The sequence below is a fragment of the Lampris incognitus genome, chromosome 10 (assembly GCF_029633865.1).
Source record: "Lampris incognitus isolate fLamInc1 chromosome 10, fLamInc1.hap2, whole genome shotgun sequence".
NCBI classification, from domain to species: Eukaryota; Metazoa; Chordata; class Actinopteri; order Lampriformes; family Lampridae; genus Lampris; species Lampris incognitus.
The window spans coordinates 3,128,469-3,150,701 of record NC_079220.1 but is presented as its reverse complement, the minus strand read 5'-3'; the positions used below and the strand labels follow the sequence as shown (position 1 = coordinate 3,150,701).

At 49.1% G+C, this 22,233-nt stretch overlaps 1 protein-coding gene across 1 annotated transcript in view; it reads right to left on the bottom strand.

The window, feature by feature from the left end:
* Positions 1-7,572: 7,572 nt before the first annotated feature.
* The window catches only part of LOC130118939 (NLR family CARD domain-containing protein 3-like), a 22,453-nt gene continuing 7,792 nt past the window's right edge, over positions 7,573-22,233 (bottom strand). The window contains exons 6-11 of the mRNA XM_056287273.1: positions 22,121-22,233; positions 19,864-21,670; positions 14,379-14,552; positions 10,426-10,599; positions 10,219-10,265; positions 7,573-8,937 (exon numbers count right to left, since the gene is read on the bottom strand). The exon at positions 22,121-22,233 is cut by the window's right edge and continues 92 nt beyond it. Of these exons, the coding sequence (XP_056143248.1) occupies positions 8,405-8,937; positions 10,219-10,265; positions 10,426-10,599; positions 14,379-14,552; positions 19,864-21,670; positions 22,121-22,233 (2,848 nt within the window). The 3' untranslated portion in view covers positions 7,573-8,404. The remainder of the gene's footprint in view (positions 8,938-10,218; positions 10,266-10,425; positions 10,600-14,378; positions 14,553-19,863; positions 21,671-22,120) is intronic.

Below are 22,233 nucleotides of genomic sequence, written 5' to 3'. Positions count from 1 at the left end.
CGGGAGCGGGACGAGCGTTGTAGACCGGAGCCCGGCGTTGTCACGATGTCCGTCAGCGGCGACGCGTTCATTTCATCACTTTGCGCTCCTCTCTTGGCGGGATGACCGGTGTTTTGGCCACTTTATCCTCCTTTGTGGACCGGATGACCGGGGTGAACGGGATCGGGCTCGTCCGGTCCTCGTCCGGTCCGCGTCTGGTCAGGCCTGCGTGTGCGTGCTCCGCTATCAAACCAGCGTTGTGCGCAGCAATGGAGGGTCGCTGGTGGAGAGATATTAAAGATTTTTATTTCCATTTCTGGAGTGGAGGGGGCGGAGGGAGGGAGGGAGGGATGGGGAAAGGCGGGGGGGGGGAGTCGGGACTGTGGACTCTCTCTAAAACGTGCGTGCACGCGCGCGTCTGTGTCAAAACAGAAAGACGGAGGTGGTGGTTAGACTGGATCAAGGACCAGACGCGCATTTACACGTAGTGCAATTAAGTTTTTGCAGCTGTGGTGCACTTTCTGGGACCACCGTCCCGAACTCAGCCTGGCCAAATTAATTCGCTGATTCGGACTTGCGGGTCCCTTATGTCGTGGTCCCTTATGTCGTGGTCCCTTATGTCGTGGTCCCTTATGTCGTGGTCCGGGTCTGTCGCGGAAGTCCGTGTGATTTCAGGCCGCAGCGTCCAGATTCAGCGGAGCCAAAATACGACTTAATTTCTCTGATGTCAGCAGTGACTTTTACATTATACCGTTATACCCCCCCGCCCCCGCCACCACCACCACCGGTCTCACGAGCAAACAGGAAACGACCGTCTGGAGAAGCTCATGATTAAGGCCACTGCTTTAATTCTGAGCGCCCGGTAATTCCGGACGCATGCACCTCCACGCGCTGCCTCGCTAGCCACGTGCTGTCTGCAGTGGCGCACGAGGAGGCACACAGATCCGTTCAGATCGCGTTAAACCTCGGGTAGTAAAGCCCGGGCAGTGGACGTGGAGCTGCGGTTCTGAGGACAGCTCCCCTCACCACCAGCGGAGTGTGGCTCCCCCTGCTGTTACAATTTAGTTACTTCAACTGATCGTCCAAAATGTGGGACAATCAAATCCACCCCGCAGTCGCTCAGCGAGAGACTACGTATATGAAGCCCTGAGTACATGTGTAGGGCCGAAACATGCCTTTCCAGGATTTACACGGGCGGCACCAAGGGCTTTGGGACATTCAGAACTTGTTTGTTTGACAACGTCCTTGAAGTCCCAAACTATATCGGAAACCACTGAGACATCCTATGGACTTTTCCCGCATCTCCCCTTTTCAGAAATGTAATTTCTGCTGGTACTGCCGCCCCTGGGTCTCTCAACCCACCTGCCACCCCCCCTTTCTCCTCCCCAATCGAATTCGGCCAACTACCCTACTCTTCCGAGCCGTCCCGGTCTCTGCTCCACCCCCTCTGCTGATCCGGGGAGGGCTGCAGACCACCACATGCCTCCTATACATGTGGCATCACCAGCCGCTTCTTTTCACCTGACAGTGAGGAGTTTCACCAGGGGGACGTAGCGCGTGGGAGGATCACGCTATTCCCCCCAGTTCCCCCTCCCCCCCGAACAGGCGCCCCGACTGACCAGAGGAGGCGCTAGTGCAGCGACCAGGACACATACCCACATCCGGCTTCCCACCCACAGACACGACCAATTATGTCTGTAGGGACGTCTGACCAAGCCGAAGGTAACACGGGAATTCGAACCGGCGATCCCCGTGTTGGTAGGCTACGGAATAGACTGCTACGCCACCTGGACGCCCAACCCAGCTCTGTCTAAGGGGGATTCAAACACTGTGCGGTGGCCGTGTGGTCGGTGGGCCACGAGGTGTAGCAAAGAGCCAGCATTGCCAGCAAGTCAGTGTCTTGGAAATGTTTGTTCGTCGCTGCCCCTCAACCAGACGGACCCTACGTTGCTTTTAGCAGCCGCAGGTGTTTTCATTCCGCTAGGCCGGCGCCTCTTGGTCCCGGCAACTGTTTATGGTTCGTCAGATGCGGGCACACACACACAACAGTGGTGTAATGCATTTTATTAAATAAGCTCACAAAGCCAGTCTGAGTCGAGAACAGACCAGCGCTGAGAAAACACCCAGCCCTCTCCGAAAAGCCCTCCGTTACGTTACCAAGACGTGCAAGAGAGAAATAACGCAAGAAAACGAATAAATACGTAAATGAAATAAACAGAATGAAAAATATTAAACGAACGCAGAATAGAGAGAAGAAACGACAAAAGAATGACGTAATGGCGCGATAGCTGCTCAGCAGCAACTCTGAAAACAACACACACAGACTCGGTAATAAGGTGGAACTAAATGCCTTGCTCAAGGGCACCGAGGACCAATGTGGCATCATGTGCTTGCAGGTGACATGGCTCCTTCTGAAAAAGTCCTCATCCTCATCGTCCCGGCCCTCGGGGCATATTTCAGACGCTCAGGTAAGCTGTGGCGGGTGACAGGCCGGGACAAGGTGGTGTCTGTTGCTCTTGGTTCGGCATTTGTCATCTGCAGGTGGTGTCGCTGCTGCGTTGAAGCTCTGCTGTGGATCTGTGGACCCACGCTGCACCTCCAGCTGTGCTGTTCACCCGGTAGGAAAATGAACCAGCTGTGTGCCAGAGTCTCTCCTTTAACATACCGACCGCGTTGCCCCCGGAGGAAACCTGAGCTCCCAGTAAAGACCTCTGTGATTCTTCTTCTCTGCCAGGGTTTGAGGAAACCCCCTGGGTTCATTAAACAATTAATCCTGATCGACAAGGGTACGCAAATCAGGTCGACGATAACCCAGCAAGCTGCAATCCCTCTTCGAAGCCCCTCGGGGCCCGGGCCTAAAGGGGTGCGTTCAGTAAATTGTGCTCTGGAGAAAAGGTGGAGTGAAGAAACACGGGCTCTGTCAGAGGCGTTCACCCTTTGAACACTGAGCTCTACGCCCAGTAAACGAATCTGATTAGGGAGGGTCTCTGGGCGAGGCCGGACCCAGGAGCCCCGGTTTACTCTGTTCTCCCGACAGCTGGGAGTCTCTGGGCGCCTCCATCTATCTGTATCTCCGCGTCTCTACAGCACTCAGCCTGTCTGCCTGTCTGTCTGCCCTGCAAAAACAGTCTCTCTGTAGTCCGACCGTCTCACAGTCACACATGTCTTCTCGTCTTCTTCCAAGGAATAATTTGCTCATCAAGATCTGACTATGTATCATGATTTAGGAAGATTTATCTTGAGTTCTCTAACTTGGTTATTCTATATTACGCCCTGTAGTTCTCGCCTGGCGTTGACGGTGTTCCTGGTGTCGTGGTGTGGAGTGCGGGGAGGTGTGTCGGGGGTGTCTGGCTGGGAGAGCTGGCGCTGGATCGGCTGAGGGGAACTGGTCTGCTGCGTCCGGCAGGCCCAGGGACCACGGCCCTGCTTGGAGCTGCGCCCGAGGAGGAAACACCGAGGGCGGTCTGAGGGACGCGGGGGCGGGGCAGGCTAAGCTAGCTGCTAGCCCATGCAGACCGGCAGTTCCCTCAGTTCCCTCTCTAGGACAGTGTATTTTGTTGTTTTGCTTTTTGTTATGTTGAATGAAAACGTTTTGTAGTTTTTGTGGGTTTTACTGTAGTTTGAACGTCTGTTCGTGTCTTTGTGTCGCGCTGCTGTGGGCTGCAGGGAACGATATTCCCTTTCATGATATTTCCTGTGCGCAGGTGCACGTCATGAAATGACACATAAATATTCCTGATTCCTGAGTACACACCAGGCGCATGGTGAATAAGACATGGAAGCGGCTCGCTGGCGGCGATACGAGCGTGCAGCAGAAACCTGCGTTTCCGTTGCAAATTCGCGAGACACAAACTCACGAGTCGCGAGACATCTGTGATCCCGCTGCCTTGCTATGCCAACTCTACTACACCCAAAAGTAAACTACAGCCACTTACTCGCTACCCTGATAGCCTAGCTGTTCAGCAACGCTCTCCACACGCTGCCCGTGAGCTCGCTGTCTTCATCACTTCTGTGTCCTTTGTCGTACAACACGGGGCGATGAGAAACACAAACAGTCCGAACTTATAACGACACTATGGGTTCTATGAGACCGAACGATGGCCGCCATGACGGTCTTTACCTTGACTGATGCCATCACCTACCTATCCTTGAGACCATACCCACACACTCATGTGACTGACTTCCGGAGGCTTGGCTCGCCGCCCGTAAGAGCATCCGGATGAGCGCGCCTCCTCCTCTTGCCTGGAAGGTCTCGGCCCGTTTTGAGCGACGAGAGGTGGTGATGGTCATCGTTCGGTCTCGTACATCCATAGTCATGCTCATAACTTATGTTCCATTTCGACCTCACTCAGACCGTCACCACGGTCTTTACCTCGGATGACTAATACCGCCAGCGTTGCGAGGAACGGAGGACTCCACTCCTTCACCTCCTCGCTCAGCAGCAGAGAGCAGAATGGCAGAACCCAAATGGTGCAGGGGATGCCCGGCTTCGGGGTGGCATGGCTCAGGAGGTAGAGCGGGTTGTCTAGCAATCGGAAGGTCACCGGTTCGATCTCCGGCTCCTCCAGAGAAGCGTCGAAGTGTCCTTGAGCAAGACACAGAACCCCCTACCTGCTCCTGATGAGCAGCTTGGTGCCTTGCATGGCAGCCGCCGCATCAGTGTATGAATGCGTGTGTGAATGGGTGAATGTGAGTAATACATTGTGAAGCACTTTGAGTAGACTAGAAAAGCACTCTGTAAAATGCGGTCCACTTACCATTTATGCCACATTGACTGTATAAACTCTAATAATTGTACTGGGACTACCCCATGTTGCTGCTGCCCAGCTTTCTGAAAGAGGAACCCCTTTTAAAGTGGCTCAGGGAGGGGCACTTCTGTTGGAGTGAGCTACCAGATTACCCGGAACTGGGAGGTTCAGCCTAGAACAGGCCTCAGAGATCGTGTTAACAACCCAGTGGGATAAGCGACACAGGGAGCCCCAATTTTTTATCACTGAAACAGACAAACAGCTCAGAGTGTGAGCATCTCAGAGGCTGAGTGCTTACAACAAAAGCCCTTAGTGCCCTCACTGGACACAAAGTAAGCAGACCCACTTCCCCCCGTGGGGCAGCCGGATTGAGTTGAAATGTGCAGATCTCAGCCCCTTGGATTCCCATCTGAGGGTTTACCACGTGGGGCAAAAAATGGGGGATTTGGCCAGAGAGACATGCCTGTGTTATCAGCCTTCCATCTCGAACATTCCTCACTTCCAGACAGAGCATGTGACTCTGCCTCTCCTGGCAGAACCCACTGCCAAGAGGGAAGCTGTGTTTCTGAGACAGACAGGAGAGGTTGGACTGCTCCATGGGTTCACAGTGAGCTTGAGTCAGGGATCTTAGCCCGAAAGGGAGATCCCACAATGGAGCTCCGAGAGCCCTGCCCAGACACAGGCGGTACGCTCTTTTAATGAACTGAGAGACAGACAGACAGACAGACAGGCAGACAGACAGACAGAGAGGCAGACAGGCAAACAGACAAAGAGAGAGACAGGCAGACAGGTAGACAGATAGGCAGGCAAACAGGCGGAGAGGCGGACAGGCAGACAGGCAGCGAGGCAGACATGCAGACAGACAGACAGAAAGACAGACAGACAAGGCAGTCAGACAGAGAGGCAGACAGGCAGACAGACAGACAGACAGAGAGGCAGACAGGCAAACAGACAGGGAGGCAGACAGGCAGACAGACAGACAGACAGAGAGGCAGACAGGCAAACAGACAAAGAGAGAGACAGGCAGACGGGTAGACAGGCAGGCAGGCAAGCAGGCGGAGAGGCGGACAGGCAGACAGACAGACAGAAAGAAAGACATGGAGACAGACAGACATATACACAGACAGACAGACAGACAGACAGACAGACAGACAGAAAGACATGGAGACAGACAGACAGAAAGAAAGACATGGAGACAGACAGACATATACACAGACAGACAGACAGAAAGACATGGAGACAGACAGAAAGACAGACATGCAGACAGACAGACATATACACAGACAGACAGACAGAAAGACATGGAGACAGACAGAAAGACAGACATGCAGACAGACAGAAATATACACAGACAGACAGACAGAAAGACATGGAGACAGACAGAAAGGCAGACATGCAGACAGACAGACATATACACAGACAGACAGACAGAATGAAAGACAGACAGACAGACATAGAATACAGGGTGACATTTTAGGGGGCTTGGTACTACTAACAAATCAGAGAAAGAGAAAGAAAGACACTTTATTTTTTCATAGTTTTGTTTTGTTTTTGCCAGTGAGTGTGTTGTCTGCATGTAACCATCCTGTTGTATAGGAGCAGTGGGCAGCCGCAGCACCCGGGGACCAGCTCCAGTTCTTCTTTCATTTGCCTTGCTCAGGGGCACAGGCAGGAGTAGTATTAACCCTTCCATGCATGTATTTTTGATGGTGGAAGGGAAGCCACGTAGACACGGGGAGAACATGCAAACTCCACACAGGAAGGACCTGGGACGGCCTGGGGTTCGAACCCAGGACCTTCTTGCTGTGAGGCAACAGTGCGAACCACTGGGCCACCGTGCCTACATCAGATCTTAAATAAGTCTTTCAGACAGTTGTCAAATTGATGTTCATTACTGACTAGGGTCTGATCCTACTGACTAGGGTCTGATCCGAAACCAGTTCATGAAAGAACCCCCCCCCCCCCGGGCCAAAGTGTTGAACTGCTGTGGCTGCATGAGGAATATACTGAGATCAGCAGGAAAAAAAAATACAGATGTGTGCTGAATGCTCTGCTTCCATGGAAACAGCACAGAACCCAGCCTCTCCCCATCCCTCATACACACCACATGCCCAGGAGAAAGTGTGTGAATGTGTGTGGTTGTGGGAGAAGGGGGAGGGGCTGTTGGAGTAAGTGCATGCCTATGACGTCATAACATGTCAAGTGACATTTGCAGAACCTTCATGCAGATTATCCAATTATGGGTCATCCAACTAGCCTGTCAAGCTAGCTCCATCACAGCTATCAGAGTTAGCACTCCATCATTTCATCCATCCATCCACCTTCTATAAGCCCTATTCATGTATACTTTGTTACAGAAACTAAAAAATATGGTTCCATCTCATCTCATCTCATCTCATCTCATCTCATCTCATCTCATCTCATCTCATCTCATCTCATCACCAAGCTAAGTATGGCACTCCAGACGTCCCTCTCCCCAGCAACGCCCTCCAGCTCCCCCTGGGGGATCCCAAGACGTTCCCAGGCCAGACTGGACATGTAGTCCCTCCAGCGAGTTTTGGGTCTACCCCGGGGTCTCCTCCCAGTTGGACATGCCCGGAGAACCTCCAAAGGCTCCTTTCGATGTGAAAAATACGGTTCCGTTGGGTTAAAAAGAGGACAGATTTAAAAAATGTGTTCTCTGCACATTGGGATGGTGCCATCACACACAGCCTAGAATTCATCATCTTATCTGAAATCAAGTTAAACATTTTCACAACAAATATATTCACTAGACACAGCCAGCATATCCACTCCAAGCATGTACCAGACGACAAGAAAAAAGAGAGAACTTTGCGAATGACTGTTCATTTATTTAAAAACATCAAAAATTACACAGTTTAGTTGTAATTGTTGAGATATTGGAAATTGGCCGATTGAGCAGAAGGTTGAACTCAACTTATAATCATTCAATTCAAACTAGGTCCTAATGTTTGTACCTTCCGTGGTCACCAAGAATACATTTCTCAGTTCTGAGACTGAGTCTGTCACAGCTCCTTGCTCATCCATCCATTATCCAAACCGCTTATCCTGGTCTCCGGTTCGCCGGGATGCCGGGGCCTGTCCCAGCAGTCATTGGGCAGCAGGTGGGGAGCCACCCTGGACAGGCCGCCAGGCCATCACGGGGCCCACACACATTCACACCTAGGGACAATGTAGTACGGCCGATCCACCTGACCTACAGGTCTTTGGACTGTGGGAGGAAACCGGAGCCCCGGAGGAAACCCACACAGACACGGGGAGAACATACAAACTCCACACAGAGGACGACCCGGGACCACCCCCAAGGTTGGACTACCCCGGGGCTCGAACCCAGGACCTTCTGGCTGTGAGGCAAACACGCTAACCGCTGCGCCAGCGTGCCGCCATTAATACAGACGTGTTGATGAAAACTGAAGGAAGTGTAACGGTAGATTAGTAGGTTGAAACTGGTCATACTGTCCAACTGTTCCTCGTTCAACGTTGTCAAAATCTAAAAAATGTGTCAGTAGGGTCTGGGTTATGTAAACTCTTTAGACGGACTTTTCTTATTTTATTTCAAGTGCGATCTGGAAGAAAGTGATCTACCGTGTCAGCTGTCTTTGAGCAGGAGTGTGAGTGTTCCTCCAGGACAGAGGAGGCGTCTCTACCTCCTCATTCTAACACAGACGCACTGAGGAGCCGCATAACCCAAACCCAAACCTAATCCCAACATAGAGAGGCTCAGTGAACGTGGAGGTGAAGGTGTGGAGGTGCGTCAGTGTGTCAGAGGAGACTCTGTAGAAGGACAGAGTCCCAGCAGACAAGTCCAGATACACTCCTACCCTGTCAGAGAAGGAGGGGGAGATACGTATCTCTGTTCTCCTGTTATTATGCCAGGCAGTGAATCTATCAATACGGCAGAACAGACTCCAGGACTTTTCATTCCATCCAAGAACACAGTCATCTCCTCCTCCTCTCCTTCTGATTCCTCTGTAAGTCACCCCTATATTAACCTCTCCCTTCCACTGTATCTCCATGTAACAGCGATCAGCCACCCTCTCTCTGCAGATAACCTGGTCCCAGATGTCAAATCTGTCTGGATGATCAGGATATGACCGCGCCTCTCTCACCATCACCACCTTTCTGTTGTTCTCAGACAGAAGGAGGCTTTTGTGTGCTGTGTTCGAGTCCAGCGTGAGTCCCCCGGTATCTGATGGAGACAACGAGACATAAAACAGCAGCAGTTGTTGATCAAATATTCCTGTTCGGTTTAGTGTCTCTTGATTTATTCACAGACCGGACCTCAGTTATCAATATGTTCATAAATATGTAAGATTGCTCGTATAGTATTACAAATTATACTGCAGATGTATTTATCAAATATCCAGATGTTTAAAGTTTCTGTTGTACCCATGAGCGTATTTTGAGGCAGAAAAGGGCTCCATCAAACAGGCATAAAAACACTTTCTCCATGTCGGCAGATGGAGCTTTAATGTGCGAAAGTGTAATCCATGTCAGCGGTTCCATTAGGAATCAGGAGCATTTGTTTGCCGTTTCATTTCACGCAAATGCACACATGAAATGAAACGACGTATCGTTTCCCTCAGACCACAGCAGTGCAACACAAAGACACAAACGCATCCAAACTACAAGAACGCATCTATCCATCCATCCATGATCCAAACTGCTTATCCTGCTCTCAGGGTCGCAGAGATGCTGGAGCCTATCCCAGCAGTCATTGGGCAGCAGGCGAGGAGACACCCTGGACAGGCCGCCAGGCCATCATATATATCCAACATATAAAAGTAAAATTAAAATAAATTCACTGCCTAAGAGAGCGAACGCCAGGATGACTGTCGGTCTGCATGGGCTAGCAGTTAGCTTAGCTTGCCCCGCTTCCGTGTCCTGTCAGACCGCCCTCGGTTTTTCCTCCTCGGGCGCAGCTCCAAGCAGGGCCGTGGTCCCTGAGCCTACCAGACGCGGCAGACCAGGCTCCCCCAGCCGATCCAATGCCAGCTCTCCTAGCCAGACACCTTCGACACACCTCCCCGCACTCACATGATGACACCAAAAACACAGTCGAGGCTATGTGAGGCCGCCGCCAGCCCACCCTTGGTGTTATCAGAACTGCCGGTCTGCAGGGGCTAGCAGTTAGCTTAGCCTGCCCCGCTTCCGTGTCCTGTCAGACTGCCCTCAGTGTTTCCTCTTTGGGCGCAGCTCCGGTCAGAGCCGTGGTTCCTGGGCCCACAGGCCGCAGCAGACCAGGCTCTCCCAGCCCATCCAGCGCCAGCTCTCCCAGCCATCAAATGAAAACACAAACTTACATGCAGACATGGACAAAGACACTGCATGGACAGTACTGGTTGAGGCCGCCGCAAACGTGAATTCGTGCTGCCATCTTCCCACACCAGAAGCGGAAAAAAAGCCTTTCCATCTAAATAGTTGAATGTGGTCTGATTTGTTTTCAGGAATAAGTTAAATACACACTTACACTTCCTCAGACCTGGTTTCAACATGCACACTCCAGCATGGTCCAGCCTGGGGGTGGAGGAGAAACATAGTGACACTCACAATGTCTCCATCCAATATCAGTCCTATCCACTGTTACTGATGAACCAATCTGATCCAGCGTCAGAGTAGGAGGGAGAAAATTCTAGTAGAAGATATGATGAGTGAGTGTCATCCAGCCTGTCCATACCGGAGAGTGTCCAGTCTCCAGTGTGGATCCTCCAGTCCAGCAGAGAGCAGCTTCCCTCCTGAGTCTCCTGGATGGTTGTAGCTGAGGTCCAGCTCTCTCAGATGGGACGGGTTGGAGCTCAGAGCTGAGAGCAGAGAAGAAACACCTTTCTCTGTGACCAGACAGCCCGACAGCCTGAAAAACACACACACACACACACATTATTTTAGCTGTTGGTATCTAGAGCGGGGGGGGGGGTCCTACCACCATAGCTTATATCTGGTCTTAAGCAAAGTCGGTCTTAACTTGCTATTGTAAGTCTGACCTAGTAATTATGCCGGTTGCACCATCCAGGCTGAAGCCTTCTTTTCGCCAAGGCTGGGCGTAAATCTTACACCTAGTCAGGAGCAAGCGTAAAGTCAAAATCTAGGCCGTTTCTATAGTAACGACGTTTAAACAACACAGTTTGTAACACTGATCAACACTGTAATGACAATGGTGCATCTCATATATCGACTTTACAACGAGCGGGCTTTTAGACTGGAGTGGGACAGAAGCAGTCCATTGGACATAACGACGAGGAGTTGATTGAGAGGTTTCGATTCGTCCGTCCGGACTCATCCTCATAATTGTGGACGTAACTTGGTGTGTAAAACTTGAAACTTTTCACCCGTCTGCTGGCAGGTGCAGGGGAAAGTGTGTGGACAGTTGTGTGCATGTGGTTGACATTTCTCCATGGTAAAATCCTGCAGGCATCGCCAAAAATATGCCATTGTCAATAGCACACGCCACCAAACAGGAAACTGGTGTGACCGCTGCAGTAGAAACCGGAAGACAGTGGACTACAGTTATGCACAGGGTCGATTGTGAATGCTCGTCCACTCGTTCTGGTGTCAACAGATCCAGATTCCCCCTCATCCTGTCACCAGCAACGTTGCTCACTCAGAAGACTGGGGGGCTGGCTCTTACCTGCTCAGGGTGAGTTCAGTGAAAGAGATCTGCTTGCCTGACAATGGAGGTAAGTACAAGCTCTGGCCGACGCTTTCTGGCGTCGTTGGAGGACAGAGTACCTTCAGAAATTACAGAATTGCAGAAAGTGGCAAGACAACAGGCGGAACCTCCAAAAGGGCGACCTGATGATGTTAAATGATGGCCGAGCCCATAGGAATAACTGGTCTATAGGTGTAATCACAAACATTTCCCCGGCACAGATGGGAAAGTAGGCAAGGTTGAGGCAAAGGTGGGAAAGGGAGGGTCATGCACAACTTTCCTCCCTGCTGCTGAGGGCTGTCCTTAGTCTTCCCACACATAACTGTTAGTGTCTTAAGCCTCATAATGTTAAGTGGTATCCTCAAAGCTATCAGGCGGGGAGTGTTCTGTCCTGGACTAAGTATACTGGAACTCCCTGCCCCTCCCTGCAATAGTTGTTGATGTAGAAGTGAATGTTCTCCGGTGGAAAAGTGTTGTCACCGTCTCACATCTCCATCTGCTTACGTATAAGACACAGTTTATGTTTCATCCTACCTGCAATCCGTATTCAAGGACCATCTCTTAATAAAATCTAACGTGTTTTTGTAGTTTATTTCATCATTACTTGTGGGTTTAAACAGTATTTTGTACTAAACAGAGTGTGCTGTGCCCTTTAAATACTGCTAGCTAGCTAGCTAGCCAGCCAGCCAGCCGTGCAGCTCTGCTATCATGGTTGCCTGTTTGCAAAGTATATTGTCTACTGCTGTTAAAAAAAGAGTTAACACAAAATGAAGACAATGAGTTTGACAAATGTTTATTTCATTCTATACCAATATGCAATTATTTATGTTTGTTATAGTTTACTGAGTTCCTGGTGCACTCGCTCTCTGGGTGGTGGGCTACAATAAAAACTATTAAAAATAAAGAGTGTGGGGACAAGTTTAGCTATCTACAAAGTTGTTTGTCAGCGAGTGCAGCACAGCGATTAAAGTGAATGTAAATGAGGACTGAAGTGGTCCTGTGTTGAAGAGGTTTAGGGATACCCGCCTGAGAGTTTCCAGCCTACAGTGTGGACTCCTCAGTCCAGCAGAGAGCAGCTCCACTCCTGAATCCTGCAGATCATTGTTACTCAGGTCCAGCTCGCTCACACTAGAGGAGGGGGAGCTGAGGATTGAGGACACAGCTTCACAGCTTCTCTCTGACAGATTACACAAACTCAACCTGAATGGAGACGAACACACAGAAATATGTCATATTTTAATGTCTAAGGTATTTTTCATATTACAACCTGAAATATCAGGATGTACATTCTGTCAACGACTGACTTATGGCTTTGACCTGTTGACCCCCTGATCATCAGGCCATGCCCTCCTACATCTCTATGTAGTCTGGTCTCACGTAGTTTAGTTGGCTACCAAACTACAACCAGTGAGATTACCAACAAGAGTCTGTATCCTCACTCTGGATATGAACAACTGTAAGCTAATGAGACTCACAGCACTCACTGGTCTCAACAGGAGTCAGTTTCCCCCCAGAAAAAGTCACACAGTGTATTTTGTTTGAGAAATAACTAGTGTGCAGTACGGTGCTGCAGTGGTTGGCGTGGTCGCCTCACAGCAAGAAGGTTCTGGTTTCAAGACCCGGGGGGGAAGTAATCCCGGGTCGTCCTCTGTGTGGAGTTTGCATGTTCTCCCCATGTCTGCGTGGGTTTCCTCCTGGTGCTCCGGTTTCCTCCCACAGTCCAAAGACATGTAGGTCAGGTGAACCACTCGTACTAACTTGTCCCTAGGTATGAATGTGTGTGAGTGTGTGTGTGTGTGTGTGTGTGTGTGTGTGTGTGTGTGTGTGATGGCCTGGCGGCCTGTCCAGGGTGTCTCCCCGCCTGCCGCCCAGTGACTGCTGGGATAGGCTCCAGCATCCCTGCGACCCTGAGAGCAGGATAAGCGATTAAGATAATGGATGGATGGACAGTTTTAACTCATGAAAGATGGGGCGTCCGGGTAGCGTAGGGGTCCATTCCGTTGTCTATCAACACGGGAATCGTCAGTTCGAATCCCCGTGTTGCCTCCGGCTTGGTCAGGCATCCGTACATACACAATTGGCCTCATCTGCGGGTAGGAAGCGGATGTTGGTATGTGTCCTGGTCACTGCACTAGTACTTCCTCTGCTCAGTAGAGGCGCCTGTTCGGGGGGCGGGGGGACTGGGGGGAAGAGCGTGATCCCCCATGTGATACGTCCCCCTGTCGAAACTCCTCACTGTCAGGTGAAAAGAAGCGGCTGGCCACTCCACATGTATCGGAGGAGGCGTGTGGTAGTCTGCCCCGGATCAGCAAAGGGGGTGGAGCAGAGACCGGGCTAATTGGCCAAGAACAACTGGGCAGAAAAAGGGGGGCTGCAGATATATGTGCCTCCTCTGATACATGTGGAGTCACCAGGTGCTTCTTTTCACCTGACAGTGAGGAGTTTCACCAAGGGGACGTAACGCGTGGGAGGATCACGCTATTCCCCCCAGTACCCCCCCCGAACAGGTGCCTCAACCGAACAGAGGAGGCGCTAGTGCAGCGACAAGGACACATACCCACATCCGGCTTCCCACCCGCAGACATGGCCAATTGTGTCTGGTGTCTGTAGGGACGCCCGACCAAGCCGGAGGTAACACGGGGATTCGAACCGCCGATACCCGTGTGGGTAAGCAACGGAATAGACCGCCACGCTTCCCGGACGCCCTCAATACGTGAAATCGGTGCGTGGATTGAAGCTCTGTGTAGACCATGTTGTTTTCTGAATCGGAACCCAATCCTAGCCGTATTAGTAACAACTGGGTTGCTGGAGATGTTGTGGGCCACTATGGGAAGCCGAGAGCTAACCACAGAACGTTACCGGACGCTCGTGTCTTGTTACGAGCCCAAGGTAGGCAAGAGTCAGAAAACTTGCAGCCGGCCATTAAAGTGGATGTAAATGAGGACTGATTGAGTCCTGTGGTGAAGAGGTTTAGGGATACTGACCTGAGAGTTTCCAGCCTACAGTGTGGACTCCCCAGTCCAGCAGAGAGCAGCTTCACTCCTGAATCCTGCAGATCATTGTTACTCAGGTCCAGCTCTCTCACTCTAGAGGAGATGGAGCTGAGAACTGAGGACACAACTTTACAGCTTCTCTCTGACAGATTACAGGACCTCAACCTGAATGGAGACAAACACACAAATACATTAGTCTGTCATATTTTAATGGCCTTGCATTAGAACCGTATGGATAAAAGCCCTTTATCTGAGACCCAACAATTGTTTTTCTCTTTAGGGGGACATGAATTTTTGGTTTGTACATCTGAAGCCATACATGCTATCTGATAGAAGACACCCTAAGCTACTTGATAAAGTCACACATATGTTGGGGTGTGACTTTGATAAAATTCTCTTCCCGATTCTTTAAAATGGAACTCATGAAAAATGGCATATTTTTTTGCGTGATGTCGGCAACCCTCTGAATGCACAACACATCAAACCTTGACGTGAAGGGGCTACAGTTGCAATAGACCATGTCGGGCTAGGAAAACGAATTGCAGACGGCACGGGATCACAAAGACTGGATGATTAAAGACTGGAAAAATGGCACCTAGTTCTGAAGAATTCTGATTTCTGCTGTGACATGCAGATGGCAGTACAATAAACCAGTCATAGTCACAAGACACACACACACACAGTTTCAGTCGGTACCATGTGAGGGCACGGCACCAATGGCAGCCGTTGTTAACCCAGGCCTTGACCGATCCAGTATGGTCTTGTCTATCCGCATACTGATTTGGCACAATTTTACATTGGATGCCCTTCCTGACACAACCACTAACCCTATGGACGGGGGCACAGGTGAAATGCTGGATGCCATCCCAGTATTCATGGACCTGCCTGTCACATTACCTACAAGTAACTACAAATAATAATTATGATTATAATAATAACACTGTTACTACTACTCCTTCTATTATGACTATGATGACTACTACTACTCCAACAACTTTTACTACTCCTGTTGCAATGACTGTTAATCTCCTATTATTTCTGCTGCTGCTACACCTACAACCACTGTTGGTGCTGCTGCTACCACTACTACCACTACTACTGGTACTTGTACCATTTCCAGTTCTAGTCCTACTAATACTGTGACTGCGACTACTATTATTGCTACTACTACAAGTACTACTGCTACTACTACAGCAAGAACCACCAATGTATAACATCAACGTGGATTATCTGAACGCTGCCACTGTGTAGCAGCACACTCACAACACAATGGTTATAATGGGTGAGAGACAATGATTTAAGTCAACCAGTGAGGTACTAGAGATGATCAGGTGGTCATGATGGCAGTGAGCCAATTGAATCTTTAACCAGTGATGTCTATCAATCCCCTGCTCTTTATGAATTATGTCCCAGGATCTTTTACCACCACAGTAAATCAGGACCTTATTTAACTTCTCATCTGAAAAAAAAGTCAACTGGAATTACACAGTGTCCTTTCTCACTATATTGGAACATTGTTATTACCAGTTCCAGTGCACAGGGTACCACTTACTTGCCAAAACTACTATTACTTCTATTACTACTACTACTACTACTGCTACTACCACTACTACTACTTCTACTACTACTACGAATAATAATAATAATAATAAGTAAATAATAAGTAATCATAATCTCATCTCATCATCAGCCACTTCTCCGGGGTCGGGTCACGGTGACACCCGGCTAAGTAGGGCACTCCAGACATCCCTCTCCCCAGCAACGCCCTCCAGCTCCTCCTGGGGGATCCCAAGACGTTCCCGGAAAACCTCCAAAGAAAGGCGCCCAGGAGGCATCCTAATCAGATGCTCGAACCAGCTCAACTGGCTCCTTTCAACGTGAAGGAGCAGCGGCTCTACTCTAAGCTCCCTCCGGGTGTCCGAGCTCCTCACCCTATCTCTAAGGCTGAGCCCAGACACCCTACGGAGGAAACTCATTTCAGCCGCTTGTATCCGCCATCTCACACTTTCAGTCACGACCCAAAGCTCATGACAGTAGGTGAGGGTTGGAACGAAGACTGACTGGTAATTTGGGAGCTTTGCCTTCCGGCTCAGCTCCCTCTTCACCACAACGGTCCGGTACAACGTCCGCATTACTGCTGATGCTGCACCAATCCACCTGTCAATCTCCCGCTCCAGCCTACCCTCACTCGTGAACAAGACCCTGAGATACTCCTTCACTTGAGGCAACAACTCATCCCCAAACCAGAGGGAGCAATCCCCAATTTTTCGGTAGAGAACCATGGCCTCAGACTTGGAGGTGCTGACTCTCATCGCGGCTATTTCACACTCAGCTGCAAACTGCCCCAGTGCATGCTGGAGGTCGCGTTCTGATGAAGCTAACAAAACCACTTCATTTGCGAAGAGCAGAGATGCAATTCTGAGGTTCCCAAAACAGATACACTCCTCACCTTGTCTGCGCCTTGAGATCCTGTCCATGAATATTGGGAGACAAGGGGCAACCTTGGCAGAGTCCAACACCCACCGAAAACGTGTTCGACTTTGTGCTGAGAATGCGGACATAGCTCTCACTTTGGTTATACAAGGACCGGATGGTTTGTAGCAACTGCCGCGGTACCACATACTCCCGCAGTACCCCCCCCCCCCCAGAGTGCCCCGGGGTACACGGTAGTAAGCCTTCTCCAAGTCCACAAAACACATGTAGACTGGCTGGTCAAACTCCCATGCCTCCTTCAGCACTTCTACAAGGGTAAAGAGTTGGTCCATTGTTCCACAGCCAGGACGGAATCCGCATTGTTTCTCCTGGATCCGAGGTTCGACAATCGCTCAGAGTCTCATTTCCAGCACCCTAGAGTAGACTTTCCCAGGGAGGCTGAGCAGTGTGATGCCCCGATAATTGGAGCACACCCTCCTGTTCCCTTTTTTAAATATGGGAACCACCACCCCAGTCTGCCACTCCACAGGTACTGTCTCCAACTTCCATGCGACACTGAAGAAGTGTGTCATTCAAGACAGTCCAACAATATCAAGAGCTTTCAGCATTTCAGGGCAAATCTCATTCACACCTGGCACCTTGCCACCGAGGAGCTTCTTAACTACCTCAGAGACCTCTACCAGAGATATGGATGGGGCTTCCCCTCCCCAGTTTTCAGACTTTACCTCCTCCACTGAGGATGTGTTAGCCGGGTTCAGGAGCTACTCAAAGTGTTCTTTCCACCGCCCAACAACATACCCAGTCTGGGTCAGCAGTTCCCCTCCTCGGATGAACACAGCCTGAGCCAAGCCCTGCTTCCTCTTCTTGAGTCGCCGGATGGTTTGCCAGAACTTCCTTGAGGCCAACCAAAAGTCCTCCCCCATAGCCTCGCTGAACTCCTCCCACACTCGAGTTTTTGCTTCCGTGACCACTGAAGCCGCAGCCCTTCTGGCCTCCCGGTACCTGTCTGCCGCTTCAGGAGACCCCTGGACCAACCAAGTCCGAAAGGCCCCCTTCTTCAGCCTGATGGCTTCCCTCACTGCCGGTGTCCACCAGCGCGTCCTTAGGTTACCACCTCGACAGGCACCGATGACCTTATGACCACAGCTCCTATCTGCTGCATCTGCAATGGAGGCTTTGAACATGGCCCACTGAGACCCCATGTCCCCAGCCTCCCTCGGGATACATGAGAACTTTTTCTGGAAGTGGGAATTTTAGAGGCCTCCGCTAGACATTCCAGTTCACCCTCACTACACGTTTGGGTTTGCCAGGTCTGTCTGGCAGCCTTCCCCGCCTTCTGATAATAATAATAATAATAAGAAGAAGAAGAAGAAGAAGAAGAAGAAGAGGAAGAATTCTGCTGATATTACTATGTCTGGTATTGTTTAGTAGTTATAATATTACTTAAGCTAATATTACAAATACCATTGGTTTGTAAAACCCCAAGCAGAGAAAATTCCACCCAGGAAAGGATGTATTGACTGCTATTAAAGTGGATGTAAATGAGGATTTGAAGGGGTCCTGTGTTGAAGAGGTTTAGGGATACTGACCTGAGAGTTTTTAGTCTACAGTATGGACTCCTCAGTCCAGAAGAGAGCAACTTCACTCCTGAATCCTGCAGATCATTGTTACTCAGATCCAGCTCTCTCACACTAGAGGAGTTGGAGCTGAGAACTGGGGACAACATTTCACAGCTTCTCTTTGACAGACTACAGGAACTCAACCTGAATGGAGATGAACACACAAATGTATATTTTTCTATCATGTTTAATGTCTTTAATGGATTTAATTTTATCAGAATCAGAATCAGAAATACTTTATTCATCCCAAAGGGGAAATTGGGTACTATTACAGACACTCACGCTCTAGCAAAGAAAAACTAAAAACTAACAACATACAAGATAACGAGAAAATAGACATAAATAGAAATAAGAAAAAATAAAAATAAACAAAAATAGAAATAGAAGATAAAATAGAAATAGAGATAAGAATTAAATATATAAACATATGTGCACTCCATGACGTGCTTGTTTGGCACAGACTCCTGTGCCCAACACAGGGGTACTTTTAGTAGTAGACTCCTTCTGCCAAAATGTACTACAAAGCGCCACAGGAGGTCATTCTTGCCTGTGTCCATCAAACTTTACAGCTCCTCCCTCAGAGGGTCAGACACTCTGAGTCAGTGGTCATTGGACTGGCCCTTCCACTTGTTTTACCTTGTTAGGTTTTGTTTGCGCTGTTGTTGTGTGCTGCAGTAGTGCAGTATAGATAGGGTGTTATGTGCACCATGCTTGTTGATATATTTTGTTCTTGTTTCTATTTGTTATTTTATCATTTATTTCTATTTGTTTCTGTTTTTCTTGTTTCCATTTGTTTCTATTTTCTTGTTATCTTGTATCTTGTTATTTTTTAGCTTTTTTTTCCTTATAGAGCGTGAGTGTCTGTAATAGAACCCAATTTCCCCTCGGGGATGAAAAAAAAGCATCCTGGTTCTGATTCTGATGCTCCAGCAGCATATATCACCCTATCAATACTGTATTACTGCAGCATGAAACAAACAGCACAAACAAACACCCGACAGGGTAAAATAAGTGGAAGAGCCCGTCTAATGACTATTGACTCAGAGTGTCTGACCCTCCGAGAGGGGAGTTGTAAAGTTTGATGGACACAGACAGGAATGACCTCCTGTGGAGCTCTGTCGTGCATTTCAGCAAAATGAGTCTATTACTAAAAGTACCCCTATGTCCGACCAGCACATCATGGAGTGGGTGGGAGGCTTTGTCCATGATGGCACATAACTTCAACAGCGTCCTCCTCTCAGAAACCGCCGCCAGAGAGTCCAGCTCCAATCCCACAATGCCACCAGCCTTGCGGATCAGTTTACTGAGTCTATTTGCATCCGCTACCCTCAACCAGCTGCCCCAACACACAACAATTATTTTCCTTTTAGGAAAATAACTTTTAATTGATTCAGTACTTTAACATGCCTAATCCATATACTTACAGAGCTGTATTGGAGGCGTTGACCACTGGCAGCAGCCTCTGAAGACCCTTCTCTGAAGCAGAGTATTTCTTCAAGTCAAACACCTCCAGCTCCTTTTCTGAAGACAGCAAGATGAAGACCAGGGCTGACCACAGAGTAGGAGAGAGTTGGTCTGTGGATAGCTTTCCTGATGTCAGGTACTGTTGGATCTCCTCTTCTAGAGAATGGTCATTCAGTTCATTCAGACAGTGGAACAGATTGATGCTTCTCTCTGGAGAGAGATCCTCTCTGATCTTTTCCTTGATGTACCCGACCATTCTCTGATTGGTCTGTGATGTACTACGTTCTATCTTTTTCAGCAATCGTCGTAAGAGATTATGATTGGTTTCCAGTGAGAGGCCCAGGAGGAAGCGCAGGAACAAGTCCAGGTGGCCATTTGGACTCTGTAATGCCTTGTCCACAGCTCTCTGGTAGAGGTCCGATTCTGTAGGCTTGCAACTAAACAGATTAGGAGACCAGGAGGTTGGCTGTGTTCCTGACAGTAGGTTCTTTCCAGTGTTGATGAATGAGAGAAAGACATAAAGAGCAGCCAGAAACTCCTGAATGCTCAGATGGACAAAGCAGAAGGCCTTGTTCTGGTACAGCCCACACTCCTCTTTAAAGATCTGTGTGAACACTCCTGAGTACACTGAGGCTGCTACGATATCAATGCCACACTCTGTCAGATCTGCTTCATAGAAGATCAGGTTACCTTTCTCCAGCTGCTCGAAGGCCAGTTTTCCCAGAGACATAACCATCTTCCTGCTTGCTTTATTCCAGTATGGCTCTGTCTCAGATCTCCCATGATACTTTACATTTGCCTGGATGGACTGAACCACCAGGAAGTGGATGTACATCTCAGTCAGGGTCTTGGGCATCTCTCCTCTCTTGTCTGTTATCAACGCGTGATCCAGAACTGTAGCGGTGATCCAACAGAAGACTGGGATGTGACACATGATGTGGAGGCTTCGTGATGTCTTGATGTGTGAGATGATTATTCTGGCCTGCTCTGAATCTCTGAATCTCTTCCTGAAGTACTCCTCCTTCTGTGGATCAGTGAACCCTCTCACCTCCGTCACCATGTCAACACACTCAGCAGGGATCTGATTGGCTGCTGCAGGTCGTGTGGTTATCCAGAGGCGAGCAGAGGGAAGCAGTTTTCCCTTGATGAGGTTTGTCAGCAGAACGTCCACTGAGGTGGACTTTGTGACATCTGTCCAGGTCTCATTGTTCCTGAAGTCCAGAGGGAGACGACACTCATCCAGACCATCAAAGATGAACACAACTTGGATCTTCTCAAAGCTACAGATTCCTGCTTCTTTGGTTTCAACAAAGAAGTGATAAAGAAGCTCTACCAAACTGAACTTTTTCTCTTTCAGCGTGTTCAGCTCTCTGAAAGTGAATGGAAATATTAAGTGTATATTATCGTTAGCTTTGCCTTCAGCCCAGTCCAGAGTGAACTTCTGTGTTAAGACTGTTTTACCGATGCCAGCCACTCCCTTTGTCATCACTGTTCTGATTGGCTTATCTTGTCCAGGTAAGGATTGAAAGATGTCTTCACATTTGATCAGTGTTTCTGGTCTCACTTGTTTCCTGGATGCTATTTCAATCTGTCTGACCTCATGTTCATTATTGACCTCTCGACTCCCTCCCTCTGTGATGAAGAGCTCTGTGTAGATCTGATTCAGAAGTGTTGACGCCCCTGGTTTCGCGACGCCCTCAAACAAACACTGGAACTTTTCCTCCAGCGCTGATTTGAGTTTACTCCGGCACACAGGAACAAGAGTTTCTGAATAAATAAATAAACCAGAAATATTTATAATTCATACAAAGGGTAGGTTTTGCCAATTAACACTCTAATAATACAGATCTCATAGTAATTCTGTTCTCCAGTATCAATATTTTGATAGCTGCTGTTCCACTTCTTGTCGTAACCATGTATTAGTTAGGAGCTCTTTACTGGGATTATGGGTACGGTGATGATGTCTTAAAGAGGTTCTCTCTGGTATTGTTCTGATGTGAATCAGTGTCATCAACATTTTACACCCACATTAACTGATCAATAGTTTAACTAGTATGTCCATTATATTTCTGCTCATTTACCGTCCAAGTGGAAATTGTCTTAATCTCCTTTAATAAATCTACATTTTCAGCAGGGTTTGGAAATTATTGCACCTCCCATTTTGCCTCCATTGACCCTTTACATGGCGTTGAAGCTTTTGAATAAAGAGCCTCTTACTACTCTCCAGAGAGCCAGCCAGCTCCTCCTGTTTCATACTCCTCAGGAAGTGCAGTATGATCTTCAGAAGTGCCTCTCCGGTGCTCCTGCTCTGTTCCTCCTCCTCCTTCCGG